Here is a 26,529-nt window from a genome sequence, read left to right as displayed (position 1 = left end):
AGGGAGCGAGAGGGAGAGAGAGGGAGAGAGAGGGAGAGAGAGGGAGAGAGAAGCAGGGAATGATTCATACAAATCACGCATGGGAGGAGCCACATAGAGTGCCTCTACGATAACGGTAGTGTTTTACCCAGTTAGGCAGTGGGTATGAGCACTTTGGTTTTTCGTTATTACCCTTTAAACTCCGTAATAAACTATTTTGTAAATATGATTTCTAATACAAAAATGCAGAGCTGGAATAGGAAAAAAGTTTGAGAACATAAACAATTATGAACATAAAATATAGCCCATATGAACTCAATTCTAACAAAAGGCCTAGAAAACTATTTAAGTAAATAGCAGGTGTTGGATATTTATAGACTATTAAATGTTTACAGTGATTCATAGGCTTCTTCATTCTATTCTCCTGAATTTTTCACAATGCACAGAACAATCCAAAAAGAAATATTTCTTACAGAAAGTATAAACAAAGAGTCTATAATCTGGTGCCCACTTCACCATCACTCCCATCTTTAAGCTTAATCTTTTTTCCAGACTTGAAATTCAAATCCTCACTAAGCACACAGTATAGCCTAAGGGAAGATAATGGTTTTCAATTCTGGTCTTAACATGTATTTTTCTTCTCCAATTTTCCAAAAAAATACTTTCATGGAAATCTGTTCAGTTCTGTTTAATTACTTCTCACACCTCCATATCAAGGTATCTAGCCAATAAGAAGTGATTTTTTAAAGTGAAACCAAAAGAAAACCCCAAAGATTACATATGTAAGATTTACTATTAGGTAAAACTGTACAATAAAAAGTCTTATAAATCATACAGGGACTGCCCTAAGAAACTCATTTGTTTCTAATTTATTTTCTCCATTAGCAATGTGTTGCTAAAAATCACGAGAGAATAAAGCATCCCTCATATGAATTAATTCCTATCCATTTGGAACACGGGAACCCAAAGGCCGGCTTCAGCATCCAAAGAAAGGCAATTATGCACGATGAGCAAAGGAGGTGGTTTAAGGTCGCACTGCCAAGAAACGACACATTCCAGTGGATTCAAACCACCCTCTTAAAATTTTGGCATTCTATGGTATAAAAATAAAACCCAAGTTCATTGAAAAGCAAAGCTTGCCACCTGCTGCCCAATGGCATAATCATAAAAGTTCAACTTGTGTCCATATGTTTCGACTCGAATCCTTTTATGAATCGATTGGTATAGATGTTTGCATTTTCTGTATTCATCATTACGTCTTTTTTTTTTAAGAATGCCAGCCCCCGTTTTTAACTAAATGCTATTTCAAACCCTTTACAAAATCAGCTATAACCAGTGTTATAACCAGCCTAAAACAAAAGCAAAAACCCAACTTCCAAACTATCATACATGTTGTGTATATAATAAATCGACCAAACTGCAGTTGTGTTTATTATAGTATCCAGACCAGAGAAGAATTCCTTTGAAAACGTGCCAGCATTGTCCCGGGCTTCCATGGCCTGTCATCATTCTAGAGGATGTGGGATACTAAATCCATTTTCTGATCCAGGCAGACTTTAAAATCCAAATATTAATAGTTTAACTGAAGTTTATATACATTTATATTACAAAGTTTTAGGTAGCAACCCCGCCAACCAAAAAGAAAAGACTCACCTCCGAGATTTCACCAGTGCTTTGTCAGCGCTAAACATTTAAACTCTTAAGTATCTTAATTGTATTAATTTTGGCAAGCATTTTCATAGGTTAAAATACTTTCACTATTTTTTCATTTGAATTTATCCTAAGAAAATCTGAGAAGGAAAACCATTTAGCCTTTTTTTTCCCTTAAACAAAGACAACAAACCTTCCAATTTTGCCTTATCCTTCTAACTCCATAGATTTGTGTATCCAGGCCCCTCATCCCCTCAAAGAAGAAAAAAAAAAAAAAGAATACAAAGCACTCTTAGGAAGAAAGTGAAACTTTGAATTTAGGGAAAAAATACCGTCTGAGAGAAAGACAGATGTCTTGAAAACCTGTCACAAGCCGGATCAACAGAGGAGAAGTGCAAGCGTTCCTCCACATGCTCGCCTTGCGCCCAGGAAGCTGGGCAGGTGGAATTCTTGGGAGCTTTATGAGAAGCAGCCTCATCACACCACATGGATAACACTTGAGGCCCCTTTGAAATACACCTTTAAAGGCTTTTGCCTGCGGAACTTGTCCATATGCAAAATAGCACCAACGCTTGTTGTAGTTTTTTACTCATCTGGGAACTACTTTAAAGCAGACAATAAAAAATAATTCATTTTCAAGATAGATGGCACCATAATGTTGCACTATTTTCTAGTGTGCATTTTTTCCTAAACACTAGAGGCAGCGTCTCCATACAAAAGGAAGCCCATCCAGCTGAAGCCAGTTAGCATTCAGATTCTGCTCTTCCTGGGAAATATCACAAACACGAAGTGCCCCTCTTCTTTTCTGTGGCTGGCTTACCCTATTCTTCAAAAACTCTAAAGGAGCTATCAACTCATGCACTACTGTTGCTCAGTGTTTCCAGTCGGGCAAAAATCTCTTTTCTCATTCTTATTTAATTGTCCACACCTGCAGCGGTTTGAGTTTGAAAGGCTAGTTAGGGGTTAGTGAGATCTTCCCACAGTACTGTCTACAAGTCAGAAGGATGCCTGGCATGATATTACAGCAGGCTAATCATCTAATTAACTGATTTCAGGCCTGTTAAAACCAGAACTGGACTTTCATGGAACAGGTCAAATATTTGATTTAATATCGATAGAGGGAATGGCACTGCAGATGCTTTCTCCCATAAAAATATAGCTGTTTACTGAAAAACAAATAAAAATTTAACTCCTCATTCTAGAAATACTAGAAAGGGAGGCGAGAAACGTAACAGATATGGATTATTCACTGAAATTGAAGAATCTTTAGTTTAGCCACTAACACAGTACCTGGTACATAGTAAGTACTCAATAAAAATACTTGAGATTCAAAGTCCCAAATCATTTCCTTTGGTTTCTTGCCAAAGAATTCCTAATGGACCTTGGACCAAATCCTTCCTTTTTTAAAGACCATCCTTTGAACATGAAGATGATATACATAAGTTTTTTTTTTAAAGAAGCACAGTATTTCCTTTCTGCGTTTGGAAAGTATTTCTGACTCTGTGAAAGGCAACACTACTGTTACTATCAAGTCGCATGTTGCTGGACTGATTACTTCACTAAGTAAATCATATAACCTTTCCTAGCAACCCTAGGCCCTAACGCAAAGGTAAGTCACTTCTGAGACAAAACTGCATTCTTTATTGCGCAATAAATAATAATGCAATTGTTTCAGACTTTAATTCTTTTTATTACATTATTTTAAATAATAATAACTAATGAGACCAACTAGAAACTAGATAATGCGATCCAACTAGAAAGATATTGAGCCTATCAACATGTAGGTTGTTACACAGACCTGTGTGTGTGTGTGCATATGTGCGTACGCGCGTGTGCACACACGACTATCCAAGGCTCCTTTCCAGCTCATCAGTAAAGACATCAGGGAAGATGTGGGACTTCAGCCCTAGTGGAGGAGGCATATAGGTGAGTTGATCACTCCTATAGCATAGCATGAAAACCACAGAGAAGATGCACAGATGCCGGAAGGGGCAAAAATAACGTGAACGGCAAAAGCTGCCAACCAACAAACGTAAAGGTAGGAAACTGAAGTCTGAGGAACATTTGAAAAAGTAAAAAGGGACCTTGATTTTTGTATACAACATGATGAAATGTCCCCGAATACGTTCTGAAGTGTTAGCTTGATCAACACAAAAGAAAATAGAATCTGGTTCTGATTACAGGTGGGTGGATTTAAATCCAGGGATAAAGTGGAGTAAGGAGAAGGAAGCTTTCAAAGACAGTCCCGCATTTTCCCATTCCTCAGGTGGATGGTCATGTATCATTTGATTTAACATATCTAGAGAGAGAGAAACGTACATATACTTCCTTAGCCTGGATCCAAAGGAACTGTTTTCTTGACCTGTAGTCTGTATTCCTTCTGTTTTACAGAAAATCAGATTTGCTCTCAGGAAGTTACTATGAGGGGTAGGTAGCCTGCAAAGCCGGCTCCTTCAGGCATTGCTTTCTCTAATCTGCCCATCAACCCCTGGGCCTCCCCTCAAATGTTCACAGCACCCTACCTGACCTGGCTTCCCACAGGTGAGTCATATGTTTCTTTAGTGATGTCTCTCACGTCTCAACACTCAAAGATCCTCTCCCCGATTGTCAGGGCTTTCCATAATCAGAATCTACCCACCCATCTCATTTCCTACTCTTCTTCAATGCCCCCTCATGAGATTAATCTCCCACCTGTCCTACGGAAACAGGAGACTCATTCCCACCGTGTCTTCTATCTTGTTACTGCCTTTACTTAAAGGCCAGCTTCTCCTTCACTTTTCTAAGTCCTCCAGATTCTAGTATGTTTTCCCTTACTCCTGTCCCCACCGATAGCCCCTTTCCTGATTCTTCGCTTGAATTTATAATTTACCAGTCAGCTGGGTATTATCCTGTATTATTAACTATTTATCAGGCATTTTAGCCTGATCCCTCCAACTGGAGTGCCTAGAACATTACCTGGCACGTGGCTGGCACTCAATAAACATCTGTCTACAGACTAAATGAATCAACTATAGTAAATTAAAATTTTGGATTGTGGAGGTGAGGAGAACAGAGCTTGTAACTTCATTAAGGTGAGCCTGGGTTAAGGCAACCAGTTCAAAATGCCTGAGAACGATTTAGGCTTGGAAAGTTGTAGATGGTTCAGGAGAACCTAAAGATGTCTGCCTGTGTCAATCCACAAGCCTCTTATAGGAGAGAAGAATTATGAAATAAATGACCCAATGAGTCATAGATTGTATTCTTGTCCTCATGTGCAAGTGGGATTTTTCAGAAATCCAATTTAAGAAGTTTCTTCCAAATGGGGATATAAAAAGATTCAATAAATACTAATAATATTCTTTGCATACAACGGCTTCCCCCTCTGAGAGTTCTTGAAATGTTTAACAAACGGATCTTTAATATGAGGAGAGCTCTTACAAATTAAAAAATAAATAATTATAACAGCATGAAATATAAATTACATGTAATTTAAATGAGGCAAAGAATGTAAATAGATTATCCACATAAAAATACAGAGGGCTAATAAACGTGGAAAATGTTCTACCTCAATTTAAAAAAACTAAGAACAAATTAAAATTATTCCGTGAGCATGTGATAATATCATACTTCATAGGAATATTCAAAACCTCTAAGACTTTACAGACTATAATTTATCAAAGTCTTATTTGACAGTGACCACACTTACTCTGTTCAAAATATTAAGGATCTGAAGCAATCTAATAAACATGTCATTGACTAACATGTTTACTTCCACATAAAAATCACTACATTAAATACAAAACAATATTGCAGCAAAGAAATTAATCAAGGAGATTGCAAAGTGTTTCAACCTTGAGTAAAATATTTCTAATATACACACACTAAATTTTCCTACTATTTAGATTCCCAGGTCCCCTTTCAAGACATTAAGCCAATTAAGTTGTGAAATGCTTGTCTCATACCTGGAAATGAGTTTCTTAAGAATTTTTTTTTTTTATTCCTTCAAATAGCTTACTTAAACCAGGAGGAGCCACAGGAATGGAAGAGAAACAGAAAGAGAGAGAAAGAGTTCCACAAAGGGTCAAGGAGGAAAAGGGTTATTTATGCCCAGGGAATGAGAAATGGAAAAGAGAGTGCTTCCTTTCAAATTTCTTTTCTCAAAGTAAAGCACATCCTAATCTCCTCAAAATGTCCATGTCATCTTCCTGTTTGAGTTAAGAACATCCTTCCTAGAAATATAATTAGGAAGGATTAGCTGCTGCATAAAGAGGCTTTGAACAAATTAAGAAAGAATGATGTCTCACTTTAGGTTCTGTCCATCAAATCTCCAAATACTGGGACTTGGCAAAACACCAACATCAGGCAAAAAAAAAAAAAAAAGGCGGTGCTTTAAAGCAATAAAAGTGATACCCATGGCAATAAAGCCCTAAAATGAGAATTTTAAAACATAATTTCTGTATCTGTGGCAGAGATACTAATTTTTAAAGATTTAGGACAGCTTCTACATTGGTAACTTACTATAATGAACTGTCACATTTTCTTCATGAAACAGAATACATTTTGACTGAATCTTGATTGTTTTGAAAATAAACATCTTTTTGTCAAACAAGAGTGGTTTATTTGAGAATTCATGCAATGACTAAAATTTTTCACTCCTCCACCCTTTCTTTTTTTTTTTTTGCGGTACGCGGGCCTCTCACTGTTGGGGACTCTCCGGACGCACAGGCTCAGCGGCCATGGCTCACGGGCCCAGCCGCTCTGCGGCACGTGGGATCTTCCCGGACCAGGGCACGAACTCGTGTCCCCTACATCGGCAGGCAGACTCTCAACCACTGTGCCACGAGGGAAGCCCAATTTTTTTTTCTTTTCTTTTTTTTGTTTTCCCTCCACCCTTTTAATTTATATTTTGGGCTTCAAAATTACTATGCAATTTTTTATTATTATGGTAAAAGAATCAGACCATGGCATATAAAAGATAGCAAGGACTAAGAACATGGACTAAGAGGTCAGGTTCAAGTCACAGCTCTGCTGCTACCTTACCGTGTGACTCTGGGTAAGGTATTTGCCCCTTTAAGCAATAAAACTTTATGATCTGTGGTGGTTGAAAATTCTGGATGATGAAAAAAAAATCTGTATCTAATACATTCTTGTTCTATTTTCTGCTATGCTCAAATAACTTTCAAAAAAGACAAGTACACAAGACGAATCCTATTCAAAGATATTGATAAAATACTTCTTCTGTTTTTTGGTTAAGGGCTATAACTCCATGAATCACAGCACTCTGGAATCATGAACTCTAAGTGAAAAATAACTGAAGTCTGTCTGAATGTCCTTGTATGCTTTCTATGAGACTTGAGGCCAATCTTGTGTCAAGGTTCAAATCAACTAATATTTAATTAAATACTCATGAGTATTAGGAAATTCGAGCTCATAAACTGGCTTTATAGTGTCAGTTTCAGTAATTTTCCCAAGAGACTGGCTGCCTGGGCTCTGCTGTCACTTTCTTGTTTGTTAATGTGCCTTGTGTCTATGACAGGCATTCTAGGAAGTGTAAGGAGCAAGGAGATTTGGCACTGCAACGTCAAGAAGATAATATCCAGAGAACTAAGTGGAATCTAATCAATTCAAGTTCCTATAACATTCAGAGACATACAGAAAGCAAGTCCCATCATCACCTAGAGGTACCACAGAAGAATGGGATGGATGCAAGGCTGAACTACTGTCCTGTAATAGTGAGCGGGATGACTGAGTGAACTTGTGCCTACTCTGATCAGCGATTTATTGAACTTGTCTCTTCTGATTACTTTGGGGAAATGGAGGCAGCTTAGAAGATGGGTTAATATCCGCATTCCTGTGTGATCAGACTTTCCGATTCAGAGCAGTCATATCATCACCTACATTTTTCCGTTCACCAAATAAGCACTGTGCTTGGTACAGTAAATCACAGAAATTGAAATGAATGCTGTGAAGGGAGGAGGTGAGGAGATACGGTGCTAGGAAAGCATCTTTCAGGGAGTAAGGGGGGTAGCAGGGAATGCTTTCCCTAGGAAACGGAGACCAGTGGAACAAGCAGGTGTTAACAGGGAAGACGAACATGTATGGCACATGTAGCTGCAGACAGAGAAAATGTGTCAGGAAGGAGCTGGGCAGACTCGAGGAGCTGCCTGTGACATGGTGACAGGCTGGGCAAGGGGAGACCATGGAGTCCCATCCCCTAGGATGCACTGAGAAGCCAGTGAGGCACTTATGCAGAGCAGGACAAGACTCACATTTTGAAAAGATCCCTCTAGTTTGAACTAAGCTTCATAAAGTCCCCAGCACCTGGCATACAGGGGACAGTCAGACCCTTTCTGCTCCACTCATGGAAAAGTCCCCCAAACTCTAATGGGTACAGGAACAATCTCCAATCCAATTTAATTTCACCCAGTCTTGCTGGTTCCTCCTGCATAAACGCGTGAACATCTTGTTCAAAAACTGCAGTCCTGAAAAACGACAGATATTTTTTCCTGGATTAGCAAATTGAGGCTTTCTCTTCTCCACAGTGTTTAAGTAGACCTTCTTTCCACTGGACCCCTAGGATCAGCTATTTCTGCTAGGTCATCTCTAGTATGACTAACAGATAAATAGGTAAAAACTATACTCAACCTTGAAAACCTCAGTGAAGATATACTAACTGTAGGCAATATTTACCACACAAGTTATTTAACTCAAATTTTTATTTCCTATTTGTGCATATTTTGTATTATGTGAGGTGTACTTGTCACCTCCCTCACACAGCACTCACGTCTTTATAGGTTCTTTATCCTAATCCCAGGCAACTCCAGGGCAGAGAACTGCTATAAAAATTTAGTCTTATAATTTAGTCTTCACTTTTCTCAAACATAAACAAATACCTAAGCCAAGGAAAACAAGGAAAGAGGATTTAGTGCAACCCCAGAGGCACCTTGGAAGGATTCACAGGCAGTATCTATGGAATGCCAAACATATCCAAATGTAAAGAGGAATCTTTACTTTCATCTGCATAACACCCATAGTCAGGCCCTAAAAATCATTCTCATGCTTGGCATCAACCATGCAGGCCAGGCTAAAGCTCATGGATTCCATGTGTCAGCCAAACTGTGTTCTGCTCCAATTACTTATCAGTGGCTTCGTGTGTGTTTCAATCCCAGTTCTACGGTCCGTTCACAGCAAGTGCTCTGACAACTAATTAATTCAACTTTCAGTGCACAGATTTATTTCATCATATAAGAATAATCACATGGGAAATACTTTATCAGACTCGACGGCCCCAGTCTAACTGTTGAAGGGAGGGATACTCCTAGCCCTCTCCCCACTCCTCCCCACGCCTGTCCACCCCCCTTCCTCACTGCCCCACCTCCCAAGAGAGTTGCAATCAGAGTCCACAGGCCACTTTGTCTAGTGGGTGGGGCCATTATATGTCAAAAGTGGTGTTGACTTTTCAACCCCTAGTTCCATGAGGCGAAGGGCATGAGGAGAGCCAGCCCCTCCTGATGCCTGGCCATGTCTGGCCTATTGATCTCTTGGTTTCCCCCCTTCCATCCACCACAAGTGTCTGAGTGTGCTGGTCCCAAGATTTCAGAGAACACTGGGGGCCATTTTTAGACCTTAAATCTACGTGAAGTGTTTAAACCTAACAATGGTAAGAGTCATAAGGGCTGTGTCTGCTCTTCACTGAAGGGGACTGTGCCGACTATTCATCAATACTCTCCCTTCTGATTAGAGCTCACCCGTGAGTAGCAGAGAAGACCGCCAGGACAGGACCGGGTCCCTGGTAAAAGTCTGTGGTAGCCAGAATAACAGCCCCCCCAAAGATGTCCACATCCTACTCCCCAGAAGCTCTGACTATGCTAGGTTATGGAGCAAAAGGAAATTAAAGTTGCAGACGGAATTAAAGCTGCTAATCAGCTTACCTTGCAATGGAGAAATTACCTCGGACTACTCGAGTGGGTCCAAGGTCAGTACAAGTGTCCTTAAAAGTAGAAGAGGGACGCAGAAGAAAGAACCAGAGACTGGCAGTGAGACGGACGCAGCCCGAGATTATCAGCTTTGACAATGGAGAAGGGGCCACGAGACACAGAATGCAGGCAACCTCTAGAAGCTGGAAAGGGCAAGGAAACAGGCTCTCCCCTTGAGCCTTCAGAAGGAAGGCAGCCCTGCCAACATCATCATTTTAGCCCAGTGAGACCCATTTCAGACTTCGGACCCCAGAATTATGAGAACAAACGTGCACTGTTTGAAGTCACTAAATTTGTGGTCATTTGTTACAGCAGTGATAGAAAACGAATGAGAATGCCATCAAAGTAAGAGGCAGGATACAGACAGAGGTTAACTTCACAGGCTGCCTAAATTTGAATCTTGACCCTACACTTATTAGTTGAGTGCATTTGGGCAATTTTTTTTTTGCGGTACGCGGGCCTCTCACTGCTGTGGCCTCTCCCGTTGCAGAGCACAGGCTCCGGACGCGCAGGCTCAGCGGCCATGGCTCACGGGCCCAGCCGCTCCGCGACATGTGGGATCTTCCCGGACCGGGGCACGAACCCGTGTCCCCTGCATCGGCAGGCGGACTCTCAACCACTGCGCCACCAGGGAAGCCCTTGGGCAAATTATTTAACCCTGTGCACCTGAATTGCTTCATCATATGAAATGGGATAATAACAATAATGATAAATATCTATCTCACATTCCTTTGAGAGCGTTAAATGAGATAATACTCAAGAAGTAATTAAAACTGTGCCTGGCGCAGAATAAACACTCAGTAAATATTAACTATTATTATTTCTATACTGCACCAAGCACCATCCTGATATCTAGCAATTAAATTGGAGAGCAAACTCTCCCAGCACTTACCCTTTTCAATCACAGACTTTGAGTTTCCACATAATTCCTTATATACCTCTGTCCAGAACTTAAACCCAGTCAGATACTGGTTGTATCTCAAAACCACGCTTGGCCAAGACTTCCTTGTGCGACCCAGTAAGGTGCAGACAGCATGGAGTACAAAGTGACCTCCCCAACTCTTCCCCTGCCTCTCCACCCCAACTCCACAGTCCACTCTTCCTGACAAGTCCTGCTCAGGAGGAAAAAGTTCCTTGCTTCCAGCTCCTCAGACACTCTGTCACCCCATCCCTTCTCTCATGTGCCTGTTTCTCTCAAAGAGCCAACAGATACCAACATGATCAAACTTCACACAACGGATTGTCAAGTCCGTCTCAAACCCTGACATTGTTGTAACTAGTTGGGCTTGTTTTTCTGGTGACTTAGATTCACAAAGGTCTTTTTCTGGAATTTGCACATATACCTATGCACACGGCATTCTTCGTAGGAGCCAACAACTGGAAAAATTCCAAACATCCATCAAGAGCAGAACAAATGATAAGTCACAGTATACTCATATGATGGAATCATCTCTGGAATGTAAATGTGAACTGCAGCCGCCACACATAATTACGTAGATGAATCTCAGACATGATGGTGAGTGAAAATATACACGCCGTATGATTCATTTCTATATAGTTCAAAACAGACAGAACTGATCTCTGGTGTTAGAAGTCAAGACAGTGGCTCCCTTTAGGGAAAAGATAAAGGGCAAATCTAGGAAAAAGGGGGTTTTGTGGTGCTGGCAACGTTCTACTCATTGACGTGGATGGTAGTTCCATGTATGTGCGATAATCACCAGGCGTGTGCACTTTTGATTTCTCTACTCTTCTGTATATAATTTCAATTTAACTCCTACTTTTAAAAAAAGTTTAGGGGACTTCCCTGGTGGTCCAGTGGTTAAAACTCTGCGCTTCCAATGCAGCGGGTGTGGGTTCAATCCCTGGTCGGGGAACTAAGATCCCACATGCCGTGCGGTGTGCGGCCAAAAAATAAATAAATTGGCTTTTAGAAAGTTAGACTAATGACAAATTGAATTAAAGTCTATTTCTAAAAAAAAAAGTTCACAAAGCATGCACATAAAACGATAAAAATCAGTCATCGGTTCACATTTTTAGTTCCCATAGCATCCATAAAGTGTCATGAACGCTAAAATCCCCAGATTGAGTTCCTTTTCTTCAACTTTCTACCACTTTGCCTTTTTTTTTCCCCCACATCATAAAGTAAGGCTCAAAACCTTCATCTTACAGACCTGTTGGGCAAATACAACAAGGAAGGCAGAGCACTGTGCGAAAGTACAGGGCTTTACGAAGGCAAATGGTATTATTCCAAGAGAATAAGGTCCCTCCTGCACTACCGGTATTCAGGAAACAATCCTTGGACAGGGACGTAGGCATTCATGTTTTTTTCTCCAGGAAAAACTCAACAAAAATGTATTAAACGTTTATTGTAGCCCCTCTGTGTACCTAGGTAGTGCAGTAAGCATGATGACAATGGTTAAGTATAGGAAGCACAGAAGAAAAACATGGGGGAGGGCCAGCAGAGTGGGGGGGTCAACACTAAGCAAGGGCCCCCCACAGTCTGAGAGATCATTTGGGGAAACCGTCTATTCAAGTACTGACCATTTCCTTGGCTACTTTAATAAATTCAGACAAGGTCGCAACCTCAGCTATTAGTGCACGAAAAGCTTGAAACGTCTCCCTAAAATTGCACCTGTTGGTGTAGTTTTATAACGAGTTTTTTTTTTCCCTTTAGGAGTAGTGTGAGAGAGTCCAAGTAAAGCGAATGAGCTTACATTTGTTGTTGTTGCTGTTAATCTGGAGAGCAGAATACTTCAAGGAACATTCCACGAAGTCTCCCATCCTTGTACATATCATAGCATATAGTTTTTTTAAGGTTCAAACAACCACAGGGACAGGAAGCTAAGAACTGGAAAGAGATAAAGGACAGTGTAGCACCCTCTTCTCCCTGGCACAGACATCACTCGCCACTGCTTCCTATCAACCGACCCGTGGTAAATGTTAAGTACGCATTTCTCGAGACCTTTGAAAGTGGAACCCGTTATCTCAATGTGGATTTTAAAGGGCCCTCCCCTATAGCTAGAAAATATCTGGTGTAGTATAAGCTCACTTGATAAACAGAGAACATATTTGAATTATGCCTGTCTTAAAAGAGACCATTTTCTAACTTGCTTCTTTTCTCTTTACCCCATCCCTGAGGAGACGATGACAGAAAAGACATCAATGACATTAGGTAAGTACAGGCCCCCTCCACTTGTTTGAGACAGGAAAAAACTATTTTTTCCAGAGAAACTAACCACCATCCTTTGAAACATAAAATGATGAAAATAGCCATCACCAGGGAAGAAAAAAGACTGGAAACATGTGAGCTCTTGAGATAGATTTGACATCCACATCCTGAGTGAAACCAGACTTCCTCCTCAAGCTCAAAGAGCGGTGACTGGGCACATTGTGTCCTGCAAAAGTGCCTCCTCCTTACACAGTACAGATAACAGCTCCCCATTTGGCAAAGCAGTGGTCATTTGCACCTACATTCTCTAAACAAGCAGAAGACATCAGCAGCTGAAGAATGTCCCTTACGACCTCTGCCTCATGGGTCCATGGTCAGTGCCTGTAACACCCATCATGATTAACAAGGATAAAGACAGACATTTCACACAAGTTGAAACAGCCTCACTGAGCAGCGCTGGGGACTGAAAACAAATTCTTGTGGGAAACTTCAACATACATGTGAAAAATGATACTGACAGGTGATGAAAAAGCTCTGGAAAACTGAACAGTTTTGATTTTTGCTCCTCTGTGGAGCTCCTGGCCACAACATATAAGCATTAACACCTTTTTACATATAGGACTAAAGACAGACACTGGGGGTGCACCTGTGACCTAACAGCAGCAATTCTTCGCTGAATACGTGGAGAGCTATACATGAACAACATCTACAGGATGCAATTATGAAAGTAACCTGAAGTGTTAATATGGACTTTCTAAGGAATGCAGTATTATCAAGGGACATAGAAGTTCAAAGAATGAGAAAAGTGACGACCAAAGTTTGTATACAGGAAGATGAAGCATCATTTGGTCTTTTCTTTAGCTCATGGAGGATCCATGATGTGGTCCGGAAAACTGGAAAAAGGAACGCCATAATAATAAACTTCCACGGAAAGTATGAATGGAAGTACCAACTACAGCAATGACTACTGCCACAATGCCCTGACCAAGGTCCTTCCAAACCAGTACCTGACCAAGTGGCCAGGCATGTACCACTGATACCCACTTGCTTTTAGTCCCTGCTGGGGAACAGAGGATGATCTTGGCTATTCATCTATAAAGCTCTGTCAGAAATCATGCATTCACCAAACATCAACCATCATCAAAGACCGTGGAGATCCACGATATTACCAAGAAATATTGGAAGACAGTAGGACAGAAAGACCTCCACGCCCTCCCTTTCGCCCACAGTCCCATGCCTGGGTAGTACCTGATTCTCTCTTTCTTTGCCTCCCACATTTGAGTAAGCAGCAAGATCTTTCATTAACAACACCTCCCGAGCTCATGTCCTTCCTCTAGGTTACCAGCACCACTACCCCCGTTACAGAGCCACCCTCCAATTACCACTAGTTCTAATCCATTTTAGACGCTGCAGCCAGATTAATCTCCCAAGGCAGAAGAAAAATTGTAGCAGCCTTCCTCCTTGAAACTTTCTCTTCTTTGTTACTCGTCATTACAGAAAATTTCAAAAATACATAAAGGTAGAGAGAACTGTGTAAGAATTGTGTGCCTATCATCCAGCTTCAATAATTAGCCCCTCATGGCCAATCTTGTTACCACCATACCTCAACCCACTGGATAATTGCAATCAAAGCTCAGACATCATACAATGTCATCTGTAAATACTTTAATATTATTCCCCTTCCTTACATAACTACAAGGTCATCAGCACAGCCCCCAAAATCAACAATCATTCCTTTATATCATCAAATTTCCAAATCAATGTCAGCATGTTCATGGTTGTCCTATCATCATTATCTTTTTTCTTTTATTTACAGTGTGCTTGCATCAGGAGAAACATAATTTAAATATTGTGATTGGTTAATATGTTTCTTAAACCTTGGACACTTAGGTTGCTTCCATGTCCTGGCTATTGTAAATAGAGCTGTAATGAACATTGTGGTTTAAACCTCTTTTAAGCTATAGGTTCCCCCTTCGTTACTTTTTCTATTTTGTCTTGTTGGGTCTTTTTGGAATTGTTTTGTTGAAATCTTAGTCTTTAACTTGGTTTTTAACCAACCTTTAAAAACTTTCATCACCACTAGTCTTCATTTATATAAAGTTCCATTCAAATCATATCTAAATGTGGTCATTTTCAAATATGTTCACAAATTCTTTGATATTTCTCTCTTCAAACAATGCAGCTTATTAACTACAGTCCCTCTGAGAGTGGACTCAACTTAGTGACTCACTTCTAATGAGCAGAATAAGGCAGAGGTAAAGGTGTGTCATTTTCAAGACTCAGAAGGCCCTGTGGCTTGAGGATCGCTTGCTCAGGGAGAAGTCAGCAGCCATGTCGTGAGGATGCTCAGGCAGCTCTGCAGAGAGGTCCACGGGGAAAGGAAGTGAAGCCTTCTGCCAATAGCCATGGCAGTGAGTCACCTTGGCAGTAGGTTCTCTGGCCCCAGTCGAGCCACCCCTGCTGACTGCAACCTCATGAGAGACTCTGAGCCAGAGCTTCCAGCTAAGCACCTCCTGGATTCCTGACCCACAGAGACTTTCGGGCAATAAATTTTTATTGTTTTAGACTGCCAAGTTTGTGGGGACCTATTACATATCAGTAGATAACTAATAAAGCAGTCTTTCTGGTGTCACATCATTGCTTTTCCTAGAAATGCTCTTCTCCAGTTCTTTGTGGTCAAGTTTAACCATCTTTTCAAGCTCACAGATAACACTCTCCAGAGCCGTCCCTAGTCCTCCACATCCCCAATGCTCCAAAATCTATAAACAATTGCTCCCTCCTTTGATTTTTCTAGAGAACTTTGTATCTGGTTCTAAGCCAAACTGTCTAAAACCAATTTGGCCAAAGTAAAACCAATTCATCCAACCCCCACCTGCCTAAAATGTGTAGTTTTAACATTACAGTTTTACTAAAGTCGCTATTCCTCAAACAGCCCAGGCAGGCTCCCGCTGGGGCCTCTGCCCTAACCCCACACTTCTCCATGATTCACACCCTCACCTCCTCCGGGCCTTTGCTTAAATGTCACCTTCTCAGCAGAACCCTCCCTGAAAGCCTATTTAAAACCACCAGGGCCCTCACTCCTTCCCATCCCACACCCACCCTGCACTCCCTGTCCATTACTGCAGTTTTATTTTCTCCACAGCACTTACCGCAATCTAACATATGTTTTAATTATACCACTCATCAATCGTCTCCCCCGCTTCCAGACTGTAGGCTCCAGGAAGGCAGACATTATGTTTAGTTTTCAGTGCTACATCCTGAGCCCCTAGAACAACGCATGGTACATAGCATGTGCTCAATAAAAACCTGAATAAATGATCAAGACTGCAGCATTTCATATGCCACACAATGGATGCAACACTAACTACACATTTTGATATTTTAGGTGCCTTTATGTCTACAAGCATTCTAAGAAGGCTTAATTAATTTCCTCCTTCACTAAACAAAAACCAAACCAAACCTGAAACACCCTAAAGTAGGCAATATTACAAATAGGTAACTTAAGAACTGTTACATTTCTCAAAAGTAGCCGAAATGGTCCTATCATATGTGCCTCCTTGACAGTTTAAATTTCAGGTGATCGGGTCATTACCTAAATTCATCAGTGGGCCAGCTGTACCCCTTCCTTTGTACCCCTCTCAAGTGATAGCTCATCTATCGTTTCAAAATCTTCTTAAGAGCAGAACTGGATCTTGTACATCTTAATACTCCCTGCAGTACCCAGATAACAGGGCAACTGACAAAAGTTTATTAGGAAAACATCAGAATTGTTAGCATCTTGGGCCATCTCTTCTCCTCACCCCAAAGGATGCAGTAGGCACGCCCATAAACACATGCCTATAACAATGCGATCGTAAAAACCATCTTCATTCAGCAGATGAGGTCTCTGAAGCAAATTATCTAATAACTTTTATTTTCCCAAAGCCAAGTTGGAGCTGAAACCTTAGCCTCCCCCTTGACTCACAACATTCTTGTCTAAATTACACTGCTGCTACCAAAAAACGAAAAAAGGGGGAGGGGGGAAAAGGTTGTTCCTTTATCTGACATCTGACATATGGTTCTCACTAACAATCCATATATATACATCATAGAGGGTCAAATTCTAACAGGGGATGGTGATATTCAAGATAAATAATGTCGCTTGTAAATGACTTCACAGCTTATGTAAGTAATAATGCTAGAAAAAAATAACTGCAATGCACGGTAATCTGACTCTTGATTGCCAAGGCATAGCTCAACACAGAATTGTTCTTTGTTTTTAAGATCCAGAACAATGCAGGAAGAGAGATGTCTAGCTATGATATAATCAATGCTTTATATTATTTCAAAGACACATGTTCTGACACAAAAAAACACTACTATCCCTTAGAGAAGGGGTCAGCAAACTACACTTCAAGGGCCAAAGCTGGCCCACACAGGCTGTTTCTGTATGGCCCATAAGCTAAGAATGATTTTTACATTTTTAAATGGTTGAGAAAAAAAATCAAAACAATAATATTGCGTGCCATGAAATTGATATGAAACTCAAATTTCAACATCCATCAATAAAGTTTTATTAGAGCACTCACACTCATTCACTTAAGCATTATCTATGGCTGCTTTTGTGCTAAGGACGGCAGAATTGAGAAGCTGCAACAGAAACCATATGTCCCACAAAGCTACAAATAGTTACTATCTGGCCCTTTACAGAGAAAGTCTGCCACCCTTTACACTTCAGGGCATGGATGCTGGAGCCTGGCTGCCTCCATTTAAAGCCTGATATGTATTCTCCTTATTCTGCCTCTATTTAAATCCTAACACTTATTATTCACTTATTAACTGTGGACCCTGAATACATTACTTTAGCACTCTGCACCTCAGTTTCCTCATCTGTAAAATGGGGTTTGTAATGCCACCTACCTGATGGGGTATCACTGTGAGTTATAAATGAACAATCATACAAAGCGTGTGAAACAGCACCCGGCATGCAGTAAGCAGTTACTAAGTACTGGCTGTAACTACAATTCCTTCTTCTTGAGGGCTGCAGGATGTGTTTTCCAGTTGAAATGGTAGCAAAGTGCTTAGATTCCAGCACAGCCTCCCAAATCTCTTTATCATGGTAGAATTGAAGAATGAGGCAAGGAGAAATGAGGGAAAAAATGAAAAAAAGAAAGAAAAGGACTGAGGAGGGAACAAGAGAAAGGAAAAAGTTATCAGGACCCCACTCATCAGGGACAGTAGGTGGCCTACTCAAAGGGGAAGTATAAATTAGGATAATTTCATCTGTAGTAACAGATTAAATAACTTCTGTGGGCTGACGGGATACTAATCACCAGGTGGAAGCTATCCCGGGGGGTTGGTGGGGAAAGCATTCAAAATTCCAAGCAAGTGACTTACAGATGAACTGCTGGGTCATTTTTAAGTTGAGAACTTCCTGTATTTTACATTCCTAGACAAATGACAAGTGATAGCTGCAGTAATTCTGCATCTTGTTATCCATGTAGAGTAGCTAATTAAAAGGAAACAATTTGTGTAAGGACCCTGTCCTTACAGAGTTCTCATTTTGTTCAGAATAGCACTTACTTCCTAACGCTAAGAAAAAAAACCATGCTCCTATAAATAAAACACAAGCTCATTCACCAAAAATGGACCTGCATGGCCAACTGGGAGGAAAACATGGTGTTTAATAGAAGATACACTTAACCTGCTACCAAGGTGGAGAAATTCTCTTTCCCAGGACTCACTTTCACTTGAATACCTTCTCTGTGGAAAGATGAGTTCCGACCTTTTCCATGTACCTTTAAAAATCACACTCACTGTTTCTCCTTTTCAATTATGACTTCAAAAACTTTAAAGCATCCCCCACCTCGAAAAAAGAGAATTGTTTAACTCACAACTCCACCATAACCAAACAACTACCTTTATTATTCCCTTCCAACCTTGATCCCCTTAATCCTCACTACTGCTTTGCTTAATGCTTATGGTAAATCTTCCCTGCAGAGGCTAAACACACATATCGAGTATTTTTAAGACACTTGATGTGTAAACATAACATGTAAAACCTTAAGAAAAGGAAAGAAGGACATTACTATCCAAGTGATTTCTGCAAATTGTGCAGGAAAAGAAGAGTGATTTAAAGCAATGCATCCAAGAGAGAACTTAAGATGCTCCTGAGCTGGAGGCAAGTTCAAAACACTCACTGAGAATGTATCTGCTGGGAGAGTCCCACTGAAGGCTTCGGCTTGAGGGTCAAGGTCATCTGGGCCACAGGACTGACTCTTGGTAGAGTGTCTGCCTTCTTAGATGAAGTGTGCTTTGCTGCTTGCTCAGGAGGGACCCAGGAGGAAGCAGCCACAGGACTCTGCCCTCCAAACACTGGTGACGAGGTGTCCTGGGCAGCTGTTGTCTCACAGGCTTTGCCCTTGGTCCCTGGTTTACACACACAGAGTTGAGGCCGGAGACACATCCCTCCATTCTGACATGGAGGAACACAGCTTGCTGCAGAAAAAAATAGAAGACACACTTTGAAGAAAAGCATTGTAGACTTTACTAATTCTTCCAAAGGCTTACCAGTAGCATCGGGCTATCCCTCAATAAAACAAAATGATGATGATGTTGATGATGATGACGATAATAGATAATATTTATTAACGGCTTCCTATGTGCCAGGCATTATTCTAATAGATATCGACAAATTTAACTCCCCAGCAACTGTTTTAAGTAGACATTTTATTTTGCTCATTTTACTGACGAAGAAAGAGGCACTGGGGTTATATAATTTGCCAAAGGTCACACAATCATTAGTAAATAGAAGAGTTGGGATTTGAATTCAAGTGAACTGGCTCCAAAGTCATCATTCTTAACCGCTTTACTATAGCTGCCACTCAGAAATGCATCCGAAATACAGGGAAATAAAAGAAAGTATTCTGCCCTTTTTTTTAAGTTGTGTTCTGTGGCTTAAGTTTAAATTTTAGGTATCCAAACAACATTTGGCAAAAAACAAAAGCCCAATTCCAAACCCAAACCCCCAAAAGTGTTACAGCCTTCATCTTGCATAAGCTATCAGAGCTTGGAGTGACTGTTTCAGAAATCTAGTCCAACAGAAAGGTTGAGTCAACCTTTATGTGTATATATATATATGTATATATATATATATATATATACACACACACACACATATATACGTATATATATATGCATAGATTGTTTTCTTTTTTTAAGCAAGTACATCCCTAATCTTATAACAAAAGGCAACCAAAAAGAAACAACCTCTTTATCTCCTATTAACTAGGATGCATGTACTTTGAATCACCAGACTTGCGGTCAAGCAGTTGTAAAGTTAGCAGAGCTATGGGTCACGGGTAGGGTGAGTGGATTTTATCATAGGCAAGGTCCCCTGGGAGTTTAGATGTTACTGACTTAAATTTTATGAACATCATAGGCCTATGGACATGATTCCTTTCTTTATTTGTCCAAATTAATTTATTTAAATGAACCATTTGCTATCAGCCCACCTTTGACTTAAACTCTTTGTCCTGAGGCAGATCCTAGTACTAAATCTCCCATAAAATTCAGCACAAGGTTCAGTCTACAATCACGAAATAGATGAGGAATATGAACCAGAGGAGGCTCAGTTATGGAGGAACCAAATGACCAAGACTTAAAAGCCCTGAAACCTACTGATTTTCTATAAACAAGAGAAGATACTTTTCCTATCTCCCTACAATTCCTATTAATTACAGCAAATAATGATAACAAATGGCTGTCAAGTGTCAGAATACTAGGCTGACAAATTTTCTAAAAATTGGAAGGATTCTTGGGAGAAAAAAAATAAAAGGAAAGAAAAATGCAGCCAGCTCCTGAGGTGACCTTGGGGTAAGTTACTTAAGCTTGGCCTCTGTACCTGTACAAGTCCAGGGGCAGGGGGGAGAGCAGTAGCTGCTTGTTCTAAAATGGTCCCTGAGGGCTCTTTCCATATTAGGCTTCTAGAATTCAAAGTCAAAAACTGTGCAATTCTAAAGTTCACGATTCTAATTTATCAGCGTTTTCCTGGCCGAGTGATGAACATTAGGTCCCTACTCGGCCACGGTTATTTATGGAATGTCACAGGAATGGAAATGGGCTCCACCCAGAGAGAACAGAAGTGGCCACAAGCGAGGACTGGATGGGGCTTTCAAAGCTGAGACTCTGCCGGAGATCACCACCCCCCCCACCCCAGGCACTTTCATGTATACATTCTCTTCATGCTTTCAATTAGAAACATGTTTCAGTTTAACATCTGAGAATGATTTCCACTTCTCCTCCCTCCCAAGGTGTACTGCAAATGTCTACAAATCTACCAGGAAGGCTGCACCAAGCGGCTCACAAAAGCTGGTACCTAGACGGAAGCCAAGCACGGAAATCTTCCCCAAACCACCGAGAATATGCAACAAGGGCCTATCTTGAGGAGGACGTGGATGGGTTAGAAGGATAACAGGGTAGCGATTTTCTTTTAACTTTTCAAATTTTGCACGTCGTAGGGTGAGGGGAGTGGGGAAAGAATAATTAAGGAAAAAAATAAATTTAAACTCACACAGAAAAGAACATAACAGTACGACTATATACAATAACACCCTTTCACACTAAGTCTGAAAAGACAATAAGGAGAATGATTAGACAATTTCCTCTTCCCCCTTCCCCATTGGGCTCCAACAGCAGCCTCCTGGAGCACGCAGACAGGAGGGGCTGGCTTAAACTGGGGGCAGGGACAGATTCCCTAATTGCCAAGACAAGCCCCTCCCCTGACACGAAAAGCAAAACTCACGTTCTGCAACCACATTTTGTCAGGCCCTTTTTCGTGTGATATTTGGACCTTGTGCAATAGCGGTTCCCACGTGTCAACTTCTCAAACTGTGGTGCTTGGACCAGCAGCAGTATCACCTGGAAGCACTTTAGAAATGCACGTTCTCAGGCTGCCCCTGGCCTGCTAAATCCCAACCTGGAGCCCAGCAATCTGACCGCCCTCCAGGTGAGTCTGATTCTCACTCAAGTTTGAGAACCACTGACACAGGATTTGGAAATTGGCAGCCTTCCACCAAAGTTTTTTGAGAACTTGCATTTTTATCACTGCAAGTTTGGTATTTTCACACTACAGTGGCTTTTATGTTACTGAATTCTTGCCGTGACAGATGTGTTTGTCTTATGTTGCCCTTCTGTTTTTAATGCAAAAAATTAAGTTTTTTCCATGTGACCAAATTCTCAAGATAATTATGGGTCCCTTCCAAAAGTTTATACATTTGTCACCATCTACTTCATGGCCAATGTAAAAATTTGTAGGCATTTATGAGAAAACTGTTATTCTTTTTTTTTAATTGAAGTATAGTTGACTTACAGTATTACATTGGTTTCGGGTGTCAGCATAGATATTTAGTATATTTACAGATTACTCCATGAAAAGTTATTATAAGATAAGGGCTATAATTCCCTGTGCTATACAATATATCCTTGTTGCTTATCTATTTCATACATACTAGTTTATATCTGTTAAACCCATACCCCTAATTTGTCCCTCCCCCCCTTCCTTCTCCCCTTTGGTAACCACTAGTTTGTTTTCTGTGACTCTGTTTCTGGAGAAAACTGTTATTCTAACCGAGGTTCTGAACCATGTGGAATATTTTAACACTTACAGAAGTTCTTTAAAATGTTTTCCACCAGTTCATTCTGCATTTGCCTGGCCAGCTGTGGTTGAACACAATGAGTAGACACTACATCAAGATCTTATCAGTGGGACTTCCCTGGTGGCACAGTGGTTAAGAATCCACCTGCCAATGCAGGGGACGTGGGTTCAAGCCCTGGTCCGGAAAGATCCCACATGCCGCGGAGCAACAAAGCCCATGTACCACAACTACTGAGCCTGTGCTCTAGAGCCCACGAGCCACAACTACTGAGCCTGCACCTTAAAGCCCACGAACCACAACTACTGAGCCCATGTGCCACAACTACTGAAGCCCACGCGCCTAGAGCCCGTGCTCCACAACAAAAGAAGCCACCGCAATGAGAAGCCCACACACTGCAAGGAAGAGTAGCCCCCGCTCGCCGCAACTAGAGAAAGCCTGTGCACAGCAAAGAAGACCCAACGAAGCCAAAAAAAACAAATTAATTAATTACTAAAAACAAAATTTTTTTTTTTAATTAGAAAAAAGATCTTAGCAGTGGTCTGGGCAGTGGTTCTCAGGCTTTGCAGCACATTAGAATCACCTGGGGAGCTTTTAAAAACTCTCAAAACCCAGGCCTAACTCCAGGCTGATTGAATCGGAATATCTGGGGGAAGGGGCTCATACATCAGTTTTAGTTTTGTTTTTCAGTTTTTTAACTCTCTAGGTGATTGCAATATGCAGCCAAACTTGAGAGCCAGTAGGTGAGGGAACAAAATCCTACAAGACTTGCTGGCAGACTAATCTTCCCTAAGTGCAGCTCTTTTAATTTTTTTCTCTCTGTTTAAAAATTTGCAACACATTTTAGCTGCCCTTGAGATACATTCAAGACCCTCTACATCTGGATCCCAACTGCCCCTTTCCACCCTCAGTGCCCCCTGGTCCATCCCTGCAAAAGTTCACCCCTTCTTGCCTCTGCATACCCGGTGCCCTGTCCTGAAACACAGGCCGGCCCCTCAAGCTCTTGCTCATCTGAAAGCTCCTCCTTCTCTGTGAAGTCCTTCCCAAACGCCCACCCCGACCTCCTGCGCCATTTTCATCATTCACTTCACATTTCACATGTACTGTCACATACATTAATCATCTTTTAACAAAGTTCTTTTATTTCCCAACTAGAATATAAGCCGTGAGGTCAGTTATAATTGGCTAACACAAAACTTTCTGTACCCAAGGACAGGAGCCTGAACCTCATCTTGGTTGACTGATGTCAAAGTACTGCCATTTCTTTCCAGGAATGTTGGGATTGGGCTTCCCTGGTGGCACAGTGGTTGGGAGTCCGCCTGCCGATGCAGGGGATGCGGGTTCGTGCCCCGGTCTGGGAGGGTCTCACGTGCCGCGGAGCGGCTGGGCCCCGTGGGCCATGGCCGCTGGGCCTGCGCGTCCAGAGCCTGTGCTCCGCAATGGGAGAGGCCGCAACGGTGGGAAGCCCATGTACCGCAAAAAAAAAAAAAAAAAGAATGTTGGGATTTAAGGACATCTATAAAGGGAAGATAATAAGTGGGCTCTTCATCATCGGATGAATGGATAAAGAAGATGTGGCACATATATACAATGGAATATTACTCAGCCATAAAGAGAAACGAAATTGAGCTATTTGTAATGAGGTGGATAGACCTAGAGTCTGTCATACAGAGTGAAGTAAGTCAGAAAGAAAAAGACAAATACTGTATGCTAGCACATATATATGGAATTTAAGAAGAAAAAAAAATGTCATGAAGAACCTAGGGGTAAGACAGGAATAAAGACACAGACCTACTGGAGAACGGACTTGAGGATATGGGGAGGGGGAAGGGTGAGCTGTGACAGGGCGAGAGAGAGTCATGGACATATATACACTAACAAACGTAAGGTAGATAGCTAGTGGGAAGCAGCAGCATAGCACAGGGAGATCAGCTCGGTGCTTTGTGACCCCAGGCGGGATAGGGAGGGTGGGAGGGAGGGAGAGGCAAGAAGGAAGAGATATGGGAACATATGTATAACTGATTCACTTTGTTATAAAGCAGAAACTAACACGCCATTGTAAAGCAATTATACCCCAATAAAGATGTTAAAAAAATAATAATAAGTGGGCTCTTAATCCATTACATAATAACAACTACGTCTCTGGATTTGGTTTGCCAGTTGTTCAAACAGTCTCCAATCTTTCAAAGATGTTTTTAGATCAAAATTAATATTTAAATTAATTTGTACTCTGCTCATGTACATGGTCTGCAGTGGCATTTAGCAGTATGCTGTTAAACAGTTTCAGAAGCCCAGATCCAACCTGTTCTAAAAGAACTTTGAAGGGTAGGGGCACTCAGAAACAAACTGGTTGTGGATCCACAGAAAAGAACATCACAATGGGCTGATAGGAGCGGTTACAAGGTACTAAACCTCCAGTACAAAAGCGCATTAAGGGAATTAGCCTAAGATATTCAGGTGCAGTAGGAAAAAAACCTTCTGAGAGATACTCAGTTTGTGAAAAGGAACCAGAAGTTGGGGGGAGCCCACCATTCATTAAGTAGATAATCCTGTAAGATGACTTCTCCTCGAGATAAGCACAGTGAATTAACCCTCTACCCCGTCCCCCATTCCAAACACAGAACAATCATTTTTAAGATTGTTTTCATGTTAAAGAAACGGATTTCCATGATGGAAACAGGTGGCCATGATGGAATAACTGTTACCAAACAAGGCTTTTTTTCCATAAACAACTAGGAAACTGGATGAAAGCTATAAGACAACTGTTGTTAGATACCAGACAACTGGCAAGAGAGGACTGTGAATCCTAAGAGAAGGGCACAAAGAGGGGAGCCCTAGGATCACCCCAACCACCTGCAGGAAGCACTCGGCAAATCACTGCGCAGAGAGGGAGCCCACGTACAGCGTGATGGAGGCTGAGTGACCGGAATCTGCAGGGCAGAGTCCTAGAGAGGAGAGACCTGCACACACAGATAGCCCAGAGATCTGCAGAGGGCCCCGGACTCTTCACCTGATACTGAGCTGCACAGGCATAGGGTGCAACAAACTACCCAGGACCTGTAAGCTGCAATTTCCCAGTCCTGACCCGCCAGAGTCAGGACATTCAGTACAGACCCCAGAATTAAACTCCCTTTAAGAGTAAAACCTCAATATCAAAATCAGGCAAGAACTGTACACAGAAGAAAACTCTGATACAAATCACAGTTAAGAATATAGATGCACAATTCCTAAATAAAATATTATTAAATCAAATACAATGGTATTTCCAAAACAGAAAAGCAAGCCAAATTAATTCCAGAAATATAAGGATGGTTTTAAATGTCAGCAAATCTATCCATGGAATTCCGCATGTTAAAAAATTGAAGGAGGGCTTCCCTGATGGCGTAGTGGTTGAGAGTCCGTCTGCCGATGCGGGGGACGCGGGTTTGTGCCCCGGTCCGGGAGGATTCCACATGCTGCGGAGCGGCTGGGCCCGTGAGCCATGGCCGCCGAGCCTGCGCGACCGGAGCCTGTGCTCCGCAACGGGAGAGGCCACAACAGTGAGAGGCCCACGTCCCGCAAAAAAAAAAAAAAAATTAAATGAGAACTTGTCTCGATGAATGCACAAAATTTTCCCATAAAATTCATCACTTATTCATAGTAACAAACAAAAACTGTTAGCCAACTAGGAATACAAAGGGATTTCCTTGTTCTGGTAAACAGTAACTACAGCAAATCCCACACACAAAGAGTGTACCAAAACCTACAGCAAATACTATGAGGAAACTGTAGAGGCGTTCCTATCAAAGCTGGAAAAAAGTTTAAACGCCCACAATAACCTCTACCGTTGATGTTATATTTTAAGTCCCAGCCAAGCTGGCAAAACAAGAAAAAAGAAAAGGTCTAAGGAGTAGGAAGGGAGAAACAAATGTATCATTATTTTAGTTTACCTATGTGTCTATGTAGATAATCCAAAAGATTCTACAAACTACCATAACTGATAAGAATGTGGTACCAGTTCAGAAACAGAAAACAGATGAATGAAATTTAACAAAAAGCTTAGAAACAGACTCAAATACAAATGGAGACTTGCAACATGATGGAGAAGGTATAACAAATCTACAGAAGAACAATGGGCTAAAAAACTGGGGTTGGAAAAGAAAGA

General features: G+C 41.3%; 1 protein-coding gene across 4 annotated transcripts in view; it reads right to left on the bottom strand.

Annotated features, from left to right (window-relative positions):
* LTBP1 (latent transforming growth factor beta binding protein 1) overlaps positions 1-26,529 on the bottom strand; it is a 417,473-nt gene that overhangs the window by 343,547 nt on the left and 47,397 nt on the right. For all 4 annotated transcript variants that reach the window (XM_024732194.1, XM_024732185.1, XM_024732205.1 and 1 more), the window contains exon 3: positions 18,933-19,230. In XM_024732194.1, coding sequence (XP_024587962.1) covers positions 18,933-19,198 — 266 coding nt within the window. In that variant the 5' untranslated portion in view covers positions 19,199-19,230. The remainder of the gene's footprint in view (positions 1-18,932; positions 19,231-26,529) is intronic.

Source organism: Neophocaena asiaeorientalis, unplaced genomic scaffold (genome assembly GCF_003031525.2).
Source record: "Neophocaena asiaeorientalis asiaeorientalis breed wild unplaced genomic scaffold, Neophocaena_asiaeorientalis_V1.1 scaffold18, whole genome shotgun sequence".
NCBI lineage: Eukaryota > Metazoa > Chordata > Mammalia > Artiodactyla > Phocoenidae > Neophocaena > Neophocaena asiaeorientalis.
Note: the sequence above shows the minus strand (reverse complement) of the source record. Positions and strands in the feature narration are given on the sequence as shown.